General features: G+C 50.8%; 3 protein-coding genes across 3 annotated transcripts; 2 read left to right on the top strand and 1 right to left on the bottom strand.

The window, feature by feature from the left end:
- Positions 1 to 2921: 2921 nt before the first annotated feature.
- N7525_003774 (dicarboxylic amino acid permease agtA) lies at positions 2922 to 4851 on the top strand (the record flags this gene model as incomplete). The annotated part of the gene is made up of 5 exons (XM_002558767.1): positions 2922 to 3078; positions 3129 to 3186; positions 3253 to 3259; positions 3312 to 3472; positions 3522 to 4851. The coding sequence occupies 5 exons, from the start codon at positions 2922 to 2924 to the stop codon at positions 4849 to 4851; spliced, it is 1713 nt and encodes a 570-aa protein (XP_002558813.1).
- A 657-nt stretch (positions 4852 to 5508) lies between these two features.
- Positions 5509 to 7128, bottom strand: N7525_003773 (M14 family metallopeptidase; the record flags this gene model as incomplete). The annotated part of the gene is made up of 2 exons (XM_002558768.1): positions 5509 to 6702; positions 6754 to 7128. The coding sequence occupies 2 exons, from the start codon at positions 7126 to 7128 to the stop codon at positions 5509 to 5511; spliced, it is 1569 nt and encodes a 522-aa protein (XP_002558814.1).
- An 803-nt stretch (positions 7129 to 7931) lies between these two features.
- On the top strand, positions 7932 to 12196 carry N7525_003772 (Arf family guanine nucleotide exchange factor SYT1; the record flags this gene model as incomplete). The annotated part of the gene is made up of 2 exons (XM_002558769.1): positions 7932 to 8298; positions 8367 to 12196. 2 exons carry the CDS (start codon positions 7932 to 7934, stop codon positions 12194 to 12196), a joined length of 4197 nt encoding a protein of 1398 aa, XP_002558815.1.
- Positions 12197 to 12912: the final 716 nt, after the last annotated feature.

The following is a 12912-nucleotide window of genomic DNA, read 5'->3' as shown; positions in this document are numbered from 1 at the left end:
TTCATCGACAGGATGAGAATGTCTCCCAGGTACTAGCCTCGGACGTGTTTCCCTCAGGAACTTGGTTTGATAACGGTAGCTTGCACTAGCTTCGAATTGGCAGCGGATATTATAAGATGCTGACTGGTTTAGTTCCCCTCCATCGCTGCATACACCATCAACTGTACCTGTTGAACGACAAGGGTCTCCATTGTGCATGCTCAGTGGTGCCACCTAGTCAAGTCGACCAAGTACATACGAGCCATCCCTCCATTCGGTCCCCGTAACTGCACCAACATAGGCCCACCGCCACTATTTCACCCTAAACCCAACCCAGGATATGCATCGCTCCCACGAGGCTGAATCCAGCGGCTGACTCTCACATGTGCGAGGTAGCACCCATCCAAACCCTTTGTTCCCTCGAGCCAACTGCGCTAGACCTGCGTATAGTGGGTACACACCCCCTCAAATGTGGTTCTCTATGAGGTAACATTATTCCATCTTTCCAAGGCCACGTTGCTGGCAATGCATCGAAGCGCTATGGGTCGCAATCTGCATCTGTGACCTTGATTCTGGACCAATCAATAACCGATCTAACAGGTAGCTCCGTTCCTTCGGGCATTTTCATGAGGCTGAATCCTGCCTGATTCCCACAAGGAGCCTCCTTCTCCGTGTCGGTGTGACCCCATCTAGAGCCCGATTGGCTTGCGGTTTCGTTTGTTGGTTGGGGGCCGTTGTCTCCCACGTCAGCTATGCATGCTCTAGATCATCTCGCCACCTAAATTGAGCTTAATTTGCTCAATTACCCCGGATGGACGTCCAGCAAGCGCGATTTTCTGTTTGCCCCAATCTTTGGCATTATCTGAATACCTAAGCCGCCCCCGACTCGATCATATTGTCGCGTTCCAGCTTGGTGTGACTACCGTAAACGTTCTGTCGCTGAAACTCTTTTTACTACCCCCACCTCTCCCCTCCATTCTCCTCTTCGAATTCAGGATACCTTTATATTCTTTCCGCCTGGGCTATAGATGAAATTGCTGGAAGCACTACTTCCATAGCATGGCTTCCCACTTCAGGTGACGGGTCTCTGAGACCTCACACGGCGGGATTGGGAAACCATATCCGCGCCATCTATCTAGGAATCGTCGTCCTTCGGTTGATTACCGAGCCGGAATAGAAGCGATGTATCTTCAGGGGTCCGTGAGATCAAGAGAATGCTTATCTGTCGCACCCGAGTCTACGCCCGAAAACCAGAATGTCTCATATTGCTTCAAGTATTCAATATCAATGACTCGCTACTCTTTCCATATTGTTCAAAATTGCCGATGCTAAAAATCCTAACAAGCGGAGCTATCTCGGGCTTTCCTCCTGACACTGCTCCGACTTCGATATCAGCCTTGGCGTTTATCTCCTCCATCGGACTTTGTCTCGGAGCAATGCGCGTTTGGGCACTCACCGGTGCAGAAGGAAGTAGCAAAGGTGGCGAAAGGATTCAAAAACTTGCTATTTATGCTCGGCATCCCCACTGTTGCAGCCTAGGAACAAGCGCGAGATAAGCACACAAGCACATGATAACTTGTTGACACACAGAGAATCGAAGGAACCGGGAATATCGACTTCTTCAGCAGATGGAGTATGCCAGAATATATTTTGTAGGTAAGTAGCAGAGATCGAGGACGCCTTGACGCCTCGTATGTACCTTTGTTCACTCAACCTTGACACCAAAGCCACTTGGGCAACCCCAGGCCAATTCTACTAGATCCTCGCCACAATCGCAATTTCTTCCAGAATAATATTCCGCCTAAGCCCCTCCACATAGATTAACCTTGATACGACCAGGCCACGCGCACACCCGCCAAGAGAGATAAGGATTGGCTGAACCATACGCGAACCGTCTTGGTTCAAATGCCCAGACTCCAAACAGGCACATCTCGCCCGGGTTAAGCTTAGCGCTCATGGGCCAAGGTTGAATTCCGTCTTGGCATTGGATGGTTGTCCTGCTTCGGGGTCAGGCCTGATAAGGGCACTTTTCGCGAATGGGGCTATCAGTCGGCTGAGTCAAAGATATGGGTTTGCCCCGGCGATTTACTTTTTATCTTTTTCCTTGCTTTTTCGATCGACGTTGGCTCTGTAGTGAACGTTTACATATTATTCTAATATTATCCGTAAATACATGTAACAAGTATAAACTGCAAAAGCTCCATCGTAGCGAAAATCTGGGGGAATGGGGCAACCTAAATTTGTCCGACGAATGCCGGTGGAAAGCGCTCCCCGCAGAGCCCATAGTGTTCAATCTTGGCGCCAATGTCTCCGCTTTGCTGTGTCCCCTGGAGCACCAAGGTAGTATCTGTTACATACATGTACCTGGGTACCAAGCTTTGCCATGAATCGGACATAGCTGATACAGAGGTACCGTATACAGTAATCACCTGCATCATCCATGGATGTTGAAGTTATCCCTGTATCTGAGAGATCTACAGCCTCACTAGACACAAATTAGACACGAAAGACATAGCCCTCTTCCACGAGCACAACCCTATTATACTAGTTCTCCCCACAAACCGGAAACGGTCAAACCGTCAGATCACGGGTGAAGCCCTTCGGGATGGATTCTAAGCCAAGTGACTGTGCAGGTGTGGGCTGAGGTGTTTGGGTAATTTACCCCGTAAAATGAAAAAGGCTTGGCTATGTAGACAAGGCCCGAGGTCTAAGGTCTCTCGTATCTTATTTATCTTATTTAATTGTGTTTTCCCTCCAGAGCTCACTCAGCCCGTGATTTGCTTTTTTCCTGCTTATCTTCAGGGCTGTGTACATTCCGCTCTTGTCTTTCCATTTAATTCCTCTCCCCCTACGTCTTCCTGGTCTTACATCTGGGATTACCTTTTTTCACTTACCCGGGCTTTTTCCATTGTCAGCGCAATTACCTGCGCGTCGAACACACAATGGAGAAGTCTATCAAGGCCGAGGAATACCCGGACCACACTGTCGCGAGAGAGTTCAGTGAGGATGGCAAGATTGAGCAAGGTCAGAGTGGTCTGAACGACCCAAACCATGTCGAGTTGCACCGTGCGCTCAAGGCGAGACATATTACTATGATTGGTAGGTGCAGTGCTGAGTCGGACGGGCAAGCATGCGCTGACAGTGAAAAGCCATCGGTGGTGCTATTGGTACTGGTTTGATCATTGGAACGGGAGAAGCTCTTGCAAAGTAAGTGACAATTGGGTTCCCTAAGCGTTTTATTTTAAAATCAAAGACTAACACAATTTCGTGCAGGGCTGGCGTGAGTATCTACACCGAAATTGACCCCAGCACTTTCGTACTGACTTAGATAGCCCGGTGCAATCCTCATCTCTTATGCTTGGGTTGGCTTCATCGTTTTCCTGGTCATGTGTGCTCTTGGAGAGATGGCGGCTTGGCTGCCATTGCCCTCTGGTTTCACTGGTTACGCCGTCCGATTCGTTGATCCTGCTCTTGGCTTCACCCTCGGCTGGACGTATGTACGACCCATTTCCTTCGAGATGATCTCGCTAACCCGATTCCAGGTACTGGTTCAAGTATATCATTCTATCACCAAACCAAATGACTGCCGGTGCAATGGTCATATCATACTGGATACCTCCAGAGAAGGTCAACGCTGGAGTATGGATTACCATCTTCCTGGTAATTGTCGTCGCCATCAATTACTTCGGTGTGAAGTTCTTCGGTGAATTTGAGTTCTGGCTGTCCTCCTTCAAAGTCATTGTAATTCTCGGCATCATCCTCATGTCCTTCATTCTCATGCTTGGTGGTGGACCAGACCATGACCGTAAGGGTTTCCGCTACTGGAAGGAACCCGGTGCTTTCAACACCTATAAGATGGATGGAGCACCTGGTCGATTCTTGGCTTTTTGGTCGACAATGGTCTCCGCAACATTCGCCTACCTGGGCACTGAGCTAGTTGGAGTGACGGTCGGCGAGGCACAGAACCCCCGCAAGACGATCCCTCGCGCGATCAAACTGACCTTCTACCGAATCCTGGTGTTTTATGTGACGAGCGTACTCCTCGTTGGTACACTTGTTCCATACAACTCCCCGAAACTTCTCTTCGCCCTTTCAGACGACAACAAGAAGAAGGGCTCAGCCGCAGCTTCACCCTTCGTGGTCGCCATCGAGCTGGCCGCCATCCCAATCCTGCCCCACATCCTGAACGCCTGTATCCTACTCTTCGTCTTCTCAGCAGCCAACTCCGATCTGTACATCGCCACCCGTACGATCTACGGCCTGGCCCGCGAAGGCAAAGCCCCCAAGATCTTCGCCCGCACCGACCGCCGCGGCGTTCCCGTCCCCGCACTGGCTATCTCATCCATAATTGCCTTACTGGGCTACATGAACGTTAGCAGCGACTCCAAAACCGTGTTCAAGTACTTCGTGAACCTCGTCACCATCTTCGGTCTCCTCACCTGGATCTCGATCCTGGTCACCCACATCTACTTCGTGCGCGCGCGCAAAGCACAGGGTGTTCCCGAGGAAAGCCTGGCCTACAAGGCTCCCCTCGGCGTCGCAGGCTCATACTTCGCTCTGGGATTCTGCATTCTCATCGCTTTCACTAAGAACTTCGACGTCTTCATCCACAACCCCAAAACATACGGAAACTTCGACTACAAGAACTTCATCACCGCTTATCTCGGTATCCCGCTATACCTCATTATGATCTTTGGATACAAGTTCGCGACCGGCAGCAAGGGTGTTGACCCCATGACAGCCGATCTCTTCACCGGAAAGGACGAGATTGATCGCGAGGAGGCGCTGTATCTCGCCAGGAAAGAGGCTGAGACAGAGAAGCACAACAATGCTGGCTGGTTCTACCGGACTTTCGTCTCCTGGCTTTTCTGATGCGGGCCCTAGACCTATTCCTCCTGCTATGGGAATTGAGCGCTGTCTGTGCTGTCGGTTTCTCCACCGACAGGCCATTAATATGTTGCTTTACATTTAAACGTTCATATTATGAGAAATGAGTCTCAGTTTACCGTTGTTTTTTCTCCTGGTTCTCAAGGACGTAGCTTTCCGATATTGTGTGCCATGATCTGCAGGCAGAAATTAACACAGTACAGCACGTGACGTATATAACCCCACATTCTCTCAGAAGCATGAACGCTGCTGCCAACATTGATTAATTTTCCTTGCTTGTTTATTATGTATTTTGGCTTTTTACTACTTCCGACGTACATACCTGAAAGCTTGAATGAGAGGTTGTGGTCTGCGTTCTGATGGGGACATTATATCTCTTTCATCTCCTAGGTGTATACCAAGTAAAGATCTCCAAATATATATTAAAAGAAGTAGTCGTTTTCTGCCTTCTCTCGTTCAAATAGCATCCAAAGCTACAGGTACATTGAAAGGTGTCTGGATTACATTCTTTACATTCTTAGGCTCAAATAGCCAAAATACTGTACAAAGACCTTGTAACACCAGAAATACCGCAATTAAAGAGGGAGATACGCTCGTAAAGTCAACATGCAATCATCAAAAAAGAACAAAGCCTACAGGTTGTCAGTTAAGAGGTATCTGATCGCCCGTCATATCCTCAAGGCTGATATCCGACGCCTCCTCGCCCCAGACAAACTTGCCGAATGTCAATAGAGCACGGAAAATTTCCTTCCCCGTCGGAACAATGTGCTCCGAAGGCAAAAGGAATCCGTAACTACCGCGGTCGCGCAGCTTAATCTGGTACGAGAACCTGGTGTGAAGCTTATGGTAGAACCAATCCAACGCGCTGCCGCCCGAGGTAATCCCAGCAGCTGCACCTTGAGTGAGGATCCCCTCGCACGCAGAGGTAACGTCGTACGATTCATGGGAGGTCTGACGGATTGCCTTAGCCAGACCCAACGCTAGCTCCTCGAGACTCTCGAGGGTGGGGGGCACGGATGAGCAGGAGTACGAGTAAGGGTATAGAATCTGCTGGGAGTAGGAATGTAAGTCGAGGAAGCCTACGATCTCAGCGCCGCCATGCGCCGTCTGATTTTGGGCCCACTGCGCCAGACGCTGCGATTCAAGTGCCTCGAATGGCTCTGCGCCGGCGTAGTTCTCTGAACACGGGTTCGAGCGAGTCGACTCGCCGTCCCACTCGTAGTCCCAGGCGCGGTCTAGGTCGACACCCGGGCATAGTGGAAGACCCGTTGGCTGGCGGTTCTTGCGCCATAGACGGTCTGACTCCCATGAGTAGACGTATCCGTCGGGATTGATAGTTGGAATTAAGACCCAGTCGTATTCATGCAGCAACCGTGTTACGGCGGGTGAATAGCCATAATGAGTGATGAGACTGTATGCGACATATGTTACAGTGGAGGTACTGATCCATTCCCTGGCATGACTACCGCCGACGATAAGGATTGTCTTCCGAGGACCCGATGTGGTTTCTGTGTTGTGAGAGGTACCGAGTCGCAATGCTGGGATATCGCGACCCTCGTAGGAGACTCCCACGCTGGTCATCCGTACGTGCGAGGAGAACATTGATGCCATCAAGCGCATCCATTGCGTGATGACCGAGAGTGGCTGGTATTCTTGGAAGAATAGGTCGCAGTTCGATATCGTCTTCAGCTCAGCCGAAGCAAGTCCCGATTTGAAGTCTGAGTCGCTACGGTGACGAGAAGGGTAAGAAGCGTATATTTCATCGGCGAGGTTGTCCATGAGGGGAGTGTAGGAGGTGCGGAGTGTTAAAGGTAATAGGTCCAGCAAGGAAGGGATCTATGGAATAATTAGTGAAAAGATCATAAAGTGTTCAGAGTATAAACTCACCATATCATCTGCAAGTCTGATATCTACAAATTCCGAGGTTATAGCCCAAATGTCCAAAAACAGCACCTGCGAGGCGGAAGCCAATGCTTCTGCCTCGTCCGGCTGGCGCAAATGAAAGCGGAGGACGACATCACTGCCATACCGATCGTGAATATTGGATGGTGGCGAGGAATGTTTTGAAGAGCGGTGTTTGTGATCAATATCCCATATCGAGCCAATTATCCAGTCGCGGAGTCGAGCCCATGGGCGCGGGCTAGAATGAGTGAAATAGGAAGGCTGCAAGGGTGGCGGTGGGGTGATGCTTGAACCAGCGGGGACGGCGGAGATAAGAGGGATCAAGGTCGATGCGACCAATATGGGAGAAAAAAGACGCATGCCGGTTCGCAGTAACCCGTTCTGAAAAGAGGTGAGTTGGGGAGTTGGGGAAGGTGTCTTCAGTCCTCAGAATAAGTTCACAGGGATAATCGAGAGTGTACGGATGCGGAGAAAATGAAAGGCGGGGGACAAAAGGGTCGGGGGGAGATAACGATGATATAGTCCACATGTGCTATCAAGTCAAATGGGTCAAATGGGTCAAATGTGACATCAAAAAGTAGAAGGCAAAAAGAAAATTCTCCATTGAGAGAAAAGTAGATGACATGCAGCCCCTTGGCTATTTTTTTGTTCTACGTCAGTGGCCATTCAGTATACTCGGTACTCGGTATACTTCCAACGGTATCATAGGAATATACTGATTTGACTATTATTTAAACATCTATTTAGTCTATTCGATCTGTATGATTTAAATAGAAATTATACTATCTATAATAAGCATCAAGATCAATCCTTTCCATCTGTATGCTTAAACCCGGTCAATTACCCGACGCTCAGACCTAGATTCGAACTTGTCTGCCTTGCCCCTCTAGTTAATCATTTTATTTCCCTTCTCTTCTTTCTTTTTTTTGTGTTTTTTTGGATTCTATCTATTTTTGTGTGTGAACTAAAAAAGGAAAAAGAAAATACGCGTGGCGGCAGAAAGAAATCTAGAACGTTTCCCTTTCCGGCATTCCCCTTTTTGCGAGGGCTGACCTCCAGAACCGCGTCTGGATCCACCTGATGTCCTTTCTATTTCAATTCCCATCTAACGTGTTACATTTCATGGACTAGCTTGGGTTTATCCTAACGCTCTGTCCTTCACCATGCATTGGAAAGGACTGCGTCTCGTGGCCGATGGCAAGAGGCAGAGCACCATGGAGCCTCAAGGCCAATCCCGTCGCAGTGAACACCTTCCTCGCCCCTACCCCCCCGCCGAACCTAGACTATCCGAGTCAATTCCTCGCACACCCGGATTATCAGAAAGCGTGAATCCAGAACTTCCGGCACCGGATGACAACGGTTCAAACCATGGGGTAGCTCAGCCGGACTTTGCAGGACCATCCTCGGACCGTTCCAGCGTACGCCACAAGCGATTCAGCTTCATGAGACTACGGCATGCATCTGATCCCCAACTATCCAAGTCTTACGTCAGGGCGGGCCAGGACACTCCTCCGGTCCCTTCCTTACCTCGTAAGTGAAACATTGACAACCCCAACGCTCAGGAGGATGGATTGACTAACTGTGTCTCCCGGATGAAGCTCCCAAAATTATTACTACCGCCCCGACCAGTCAAGAGCTCGACCAGCCGGTGAAACAAAGACCCAGGCTCAGCTTTCGACCATCGTCGCGAAAACAGTCCATGGAGGAAATGTCTCGGAGATCGATGGAACAACCCGCGAAGCCTCGTAGAAGGGGCCAGGGATCAACCGACTCCCAGGTTACCGACTCGACACTTGCCATGTCCCAGAGCATTACCGAAGAGCCTGGACGCTTGTCAACAAACTCACTTCGGGGGAACCCGCAGCCTAACGACTCTCAGCGCTCGTCGGTGATTGATCCCCGGTTTTCCGAATCGTCTCGGTCAGACCAGAGCTATGGCGACCAGACAATCACCCGAAGCATTTCCCCTCGTGATGGTCAAAGTGCCACTGCCGCAAAGCGATTCCGTATGCCACGCTTGAAACGAACCCGGAGCCCTCTCTTTCCTTTACCCCCCAAAGTCTCGCACCCGACTGGAGTTGTGGATAATCGACCGAAGTTCGCCCCAGCAGATACTCCAAAATCTGAGACTTTGGATGGCCACGACCATGTTTCACCACTACCCTCGCCATCTCGTTCCACCGTCGGGCTCGCTGCCTCCTCAAATGTAACACCGCTATTTCGAAATGATTCGACGAATTCCGCTCGCTCAGTTCGGTCCAATCCCTCTTTAAAGAACCGAGGACGTTCATCTACCATGGGATCCCTGGCTGAGAACCACGACGACTTGTCCATACCGCCATATTTGGCATCTTCGGCACGCACCTCCACTTCGACCAGTGGCCGCAAAAGTTTTGGTGATATGTTCAATATCACGCAGCGATTGAGACAAAACTCGTCCCCGCCCTCTCCTCGTCACGGTTCGCCCACGATAGGTGGCGCCTCCACCCCTATCTCAAAGCAAGAGCTACCGACAATCCCAAAGCGGGAAGAAAGCGATACACCCGCTTCGTATCTGACCCGTTTGGAAGAAAATATACCTCGTGGCATGATTGCTGGTGTCCTCGCTCAGTCAGACGAGGAATTCTACAAGGTTTGTCTCCGAAAATACATGAGAACCTTCTCATACTTCGGTGACCCACTCGACATGTCAATTCGCAAGCTTTTGATGGAAGTCGAGCTTCCGAAAGAAACACAGCAGATTGATCGTTTCGTGCAAGCATTTGCTGATCGCTATCATGAATGCAACCCAGGCATCTTCACAGCCCCGGATAACGCATATTTTATTGCATTTTCACTTTTGATTCTTCACACCGACGTTTTCAATAAGAATAACAAACGGAAGATGCAGAAGGCGGACTATGTCAAGATAAGTCGCAGTGAGGGAATCTCAGAGGACATTCTTGAGTGTTTCTATGAGAACATCTCATACACTCCGTTCATTCGTGTCGAAGACGCCAATCTGCCGGACCGTCACTTGGCGAAACCACGTCGCACTCTATTCAAAAGCACTAGTTCCGAAAATCTGGCACGGATTGCACGGGAGCCTGTCGATCCCTATTCGCTCATTCTAGAGGGCAAATTAGGATCCCTGCGCCCCAGCTTGAAGGATGTCATGGATCTGGAAGATACATACAATCATTTTGGAACCGCTGGGCCACCGGACATGGATGCCCTCCACCAGGCCTTCACCAAGTCTGGGATCTTGCAAATTATCTCTCTGCGCTCTCGTCCTGACGCCTTCATGCCGGCTAGCTTAGGTAGTCCGCTCGACTCGAATCCCGGTCTGGTAGATATCAAAGTCGCCAAGGTCGGCTTGCTTTGGCGGAAAGACCCGAAGAAGAAGAAAGCCAGGTCGCCCTGGCAGGAATGGGGTGCGATTCTCACATTCTCTCAGCTCTACTTCTTCCGCAATGTGAACTGGGTGCGCTCACTCATGGCACAGCATGAGGCATATGTCAAGAACGGCCGTAGGGGAACCCTCGTTTTCAAGCCACCCCTTGCTGAATTCAAGCCGGACAACATCGTGTCTACTGGTGACACAGTTGCCCTTCTGGACTCGAGTTATAAAAAGCATAAACATGCCTTTATCTTTGTTCGACACAACGCGCTGGAAGAGACATTCCTTGCGAGCACTGAGTCTGAGATGAATGACTGGCTTGCACATCTCAACTATGCTGCTGCCTTCAGGACCACTGGTGTGCGCACCAAGGGCATGATTGCCACGAACTATGAGGGACAGCGATACCGCAAGAGTCAGCGATTAAGCTCGATATCTTCACAGAAGTCTCACCAGTCCACGGACATAGAGCCCCATTCTCCCAGCATCGACACCGACATTGTTGCCGAATTTGTTGCTGCGCGGCAACAATTGATGAGCCAAAAGATTCGGGAAAGAAACGAAAAGCTCGCGATGTCACAAAAGCAACTGGATGATCTTCTACAAAATGCTCGACACTTGCAAGTGCTCACTCCTCTTCACGCCCGGGCCCGCGAGAACGTCATCATGGCTGCAGGCCGCCTGTCTGCCAAGATCAAATGGGTGAGACAGGATATCTGGCGGAGCAAATGTTACCGCCAGGTTCTCCTGCGTGACCTGGGAGAGGATGAAGAGGCAGTGGAAAGCAGGGTCGGATCGGTCGCTGAACCGACGCCATCCCATTCGGACGGGGCACGCCTCGCATCTCTTTCCGGACCGTCCGTTACATCGGAGCCTAGCGTGGAAAAAGCCGGTAGTATCGTGCATACCGTCTCTAGTGCTGATACCCCTGAGCCCAATATGGCCCAGACCGAGCAGCCCTCGGAAGCTGGACTGCTGCCTAAGCCGTCGAATGATGAATTGCGTCGCCCCAGTATCCCGGGATCTGCCACTTCGGCTGACATTGCTCGTGTCGGTCGCCGGCGCTCTGCTGTGGCCCTTCCCGAACGTGCGAAGTCATACTCACCCGATCCAGCGACCATTAAACTGGAGCGTGAAGCCTCGGTTCTCAGCCGTGCCAGTCGGTGGGATGGAGCTAGCCTGGCATCTCGTACATCGAAACTGACAACGCCTGTCAGCTTCGATGACGGCGAGGAGCGTGTTCTAAGGGAAGCTGGCCTACTGGAGCTGCCGGCGTCCCCATCGACACAAAAGGATGACGAGACCGCCTCTAACGGACTCCCCGGTAAAGACACCGAGGGCGAGACAAATCCGAAAGATAAGAGCGATAGACCCAGTCGCGTCCGTCGCAGCCTTCACCGCACCCTCCGTGATTCGCATGCTCATAGAACCCACTCTCATTCGAAGAAGAAACGGGGCTCAGTTTCTAGTATTGGACAGGAGGAGGACGACCAAGTCTCTGGCGATGGAGAAGTCCTTCCTCGCAAAGCCCCTAGTTTCACCGTGCATGGGAAGAAAGCATCCATCGTCACATTCGGGTCTGAATGGCAGAACATGCCCCCGGAAGAGCGCCTCAAGCTCCGCAAACCCACCCCTCATGAAGAATCACGGGTATCAGATCCTGCTATATTGGACAGCGGCGAGTCGATTATGACCGATCGCAGCCCGGAACGTCCTCACTCGGCCCGCAGAATGAGCACCGCCACTGGCCTAAGTGTGCGCACCAGCGACGACCCGGCAGACTTCACGGATGCGCAGGAAGAGCAGGAAGAGCAGCCGGAAGAGGATATCGGGGCCCCGGGCTCCCCAGTGGTCACCTCGCTCCCGACTCCGCATCCCCTAGACACCCAACATACTCCTTACTCCCCTTCATCCACAATATACGGCCATCTTTCGGCACCAAGGCACGACGGCTCCCCCTCCCCGTCCCCCTCCTCTACATCAATCAGCGAGCGAATCGTTGATACGCCGTCCAGCGAAAACCTACGCGAGCAGGCCGTAGGCGCCTGAGTCTGCACCCCCAACTTCTTTTACTTTCTTCTGTACATCCTAACCATTCTCATCTTGATCTTCTGCTTGACGATTATTATACCCCCTTTCCAAACTCTTGCATCTTTTCTTTTCCTGGTTGACTTTCCTTACTGTCCTTGCATTAACATATGGTGAATCTCGGTTTCGTGGCAGGTTTTCGGTTGGGTCGGGTTTTTGAGCATCTGTCTGCGTCCGCGTCCGCGTTTGTGCTTCTGGGAACTTCTCATTTATTGCCAGATCATTGAATCAGATCTGTATGACAGGCTGCATTCATGGGCGTGCTTTGATATCTCGTGGCTTGGCCATTTCGTTTCGATTATGCTTTCGAGTGTAAAGCTCTGGAATCACTGATAGACAAAAGTGAATTATGATTGACATGATCGATTCGATACCTTTTCTTTCCAGGTATCCGTGTGACCTTAAATGTAATTACACTTAACGACTACGAGTCAATACATGTACTTGTTGACTAACATGAGCATACAACCTTCCTTCCAAGGAACCTTGGAATCCCTGTTCATAGACCCGAAGTCGTATAGGGCTGACAAAAGCGGTGAGCCAAGCGGTAAACCAACGCACCAATAGCAAGCCCCAATTTTCCACCGCCGCCAAATCCCCGACCAAAACCCCATTACGCCATCCAAGCTTCAAAAAAAGCCACCCTCACCTCCATCAACTTCCCTGCCAACCACACC

This window comes from Penicillium rubens, assembly GCF_028828025.1.
Source record: "Penicillium rubens strain IBT 27055 chromosome Unknown utg000002l_segment0_segment0, whole genome shotgun sequence".
Classification (NCBI taxonomy): domain Eukaryota; kingdom Fungi; phylum Ascomycota; class Eurotiomycetes; order Eurotiales; family Aspergillaceae; genus Penicillium; species Penicillium rubens.
This window is presented reverse-complemented; position numbering and strand designations above follow the sequence as displayed.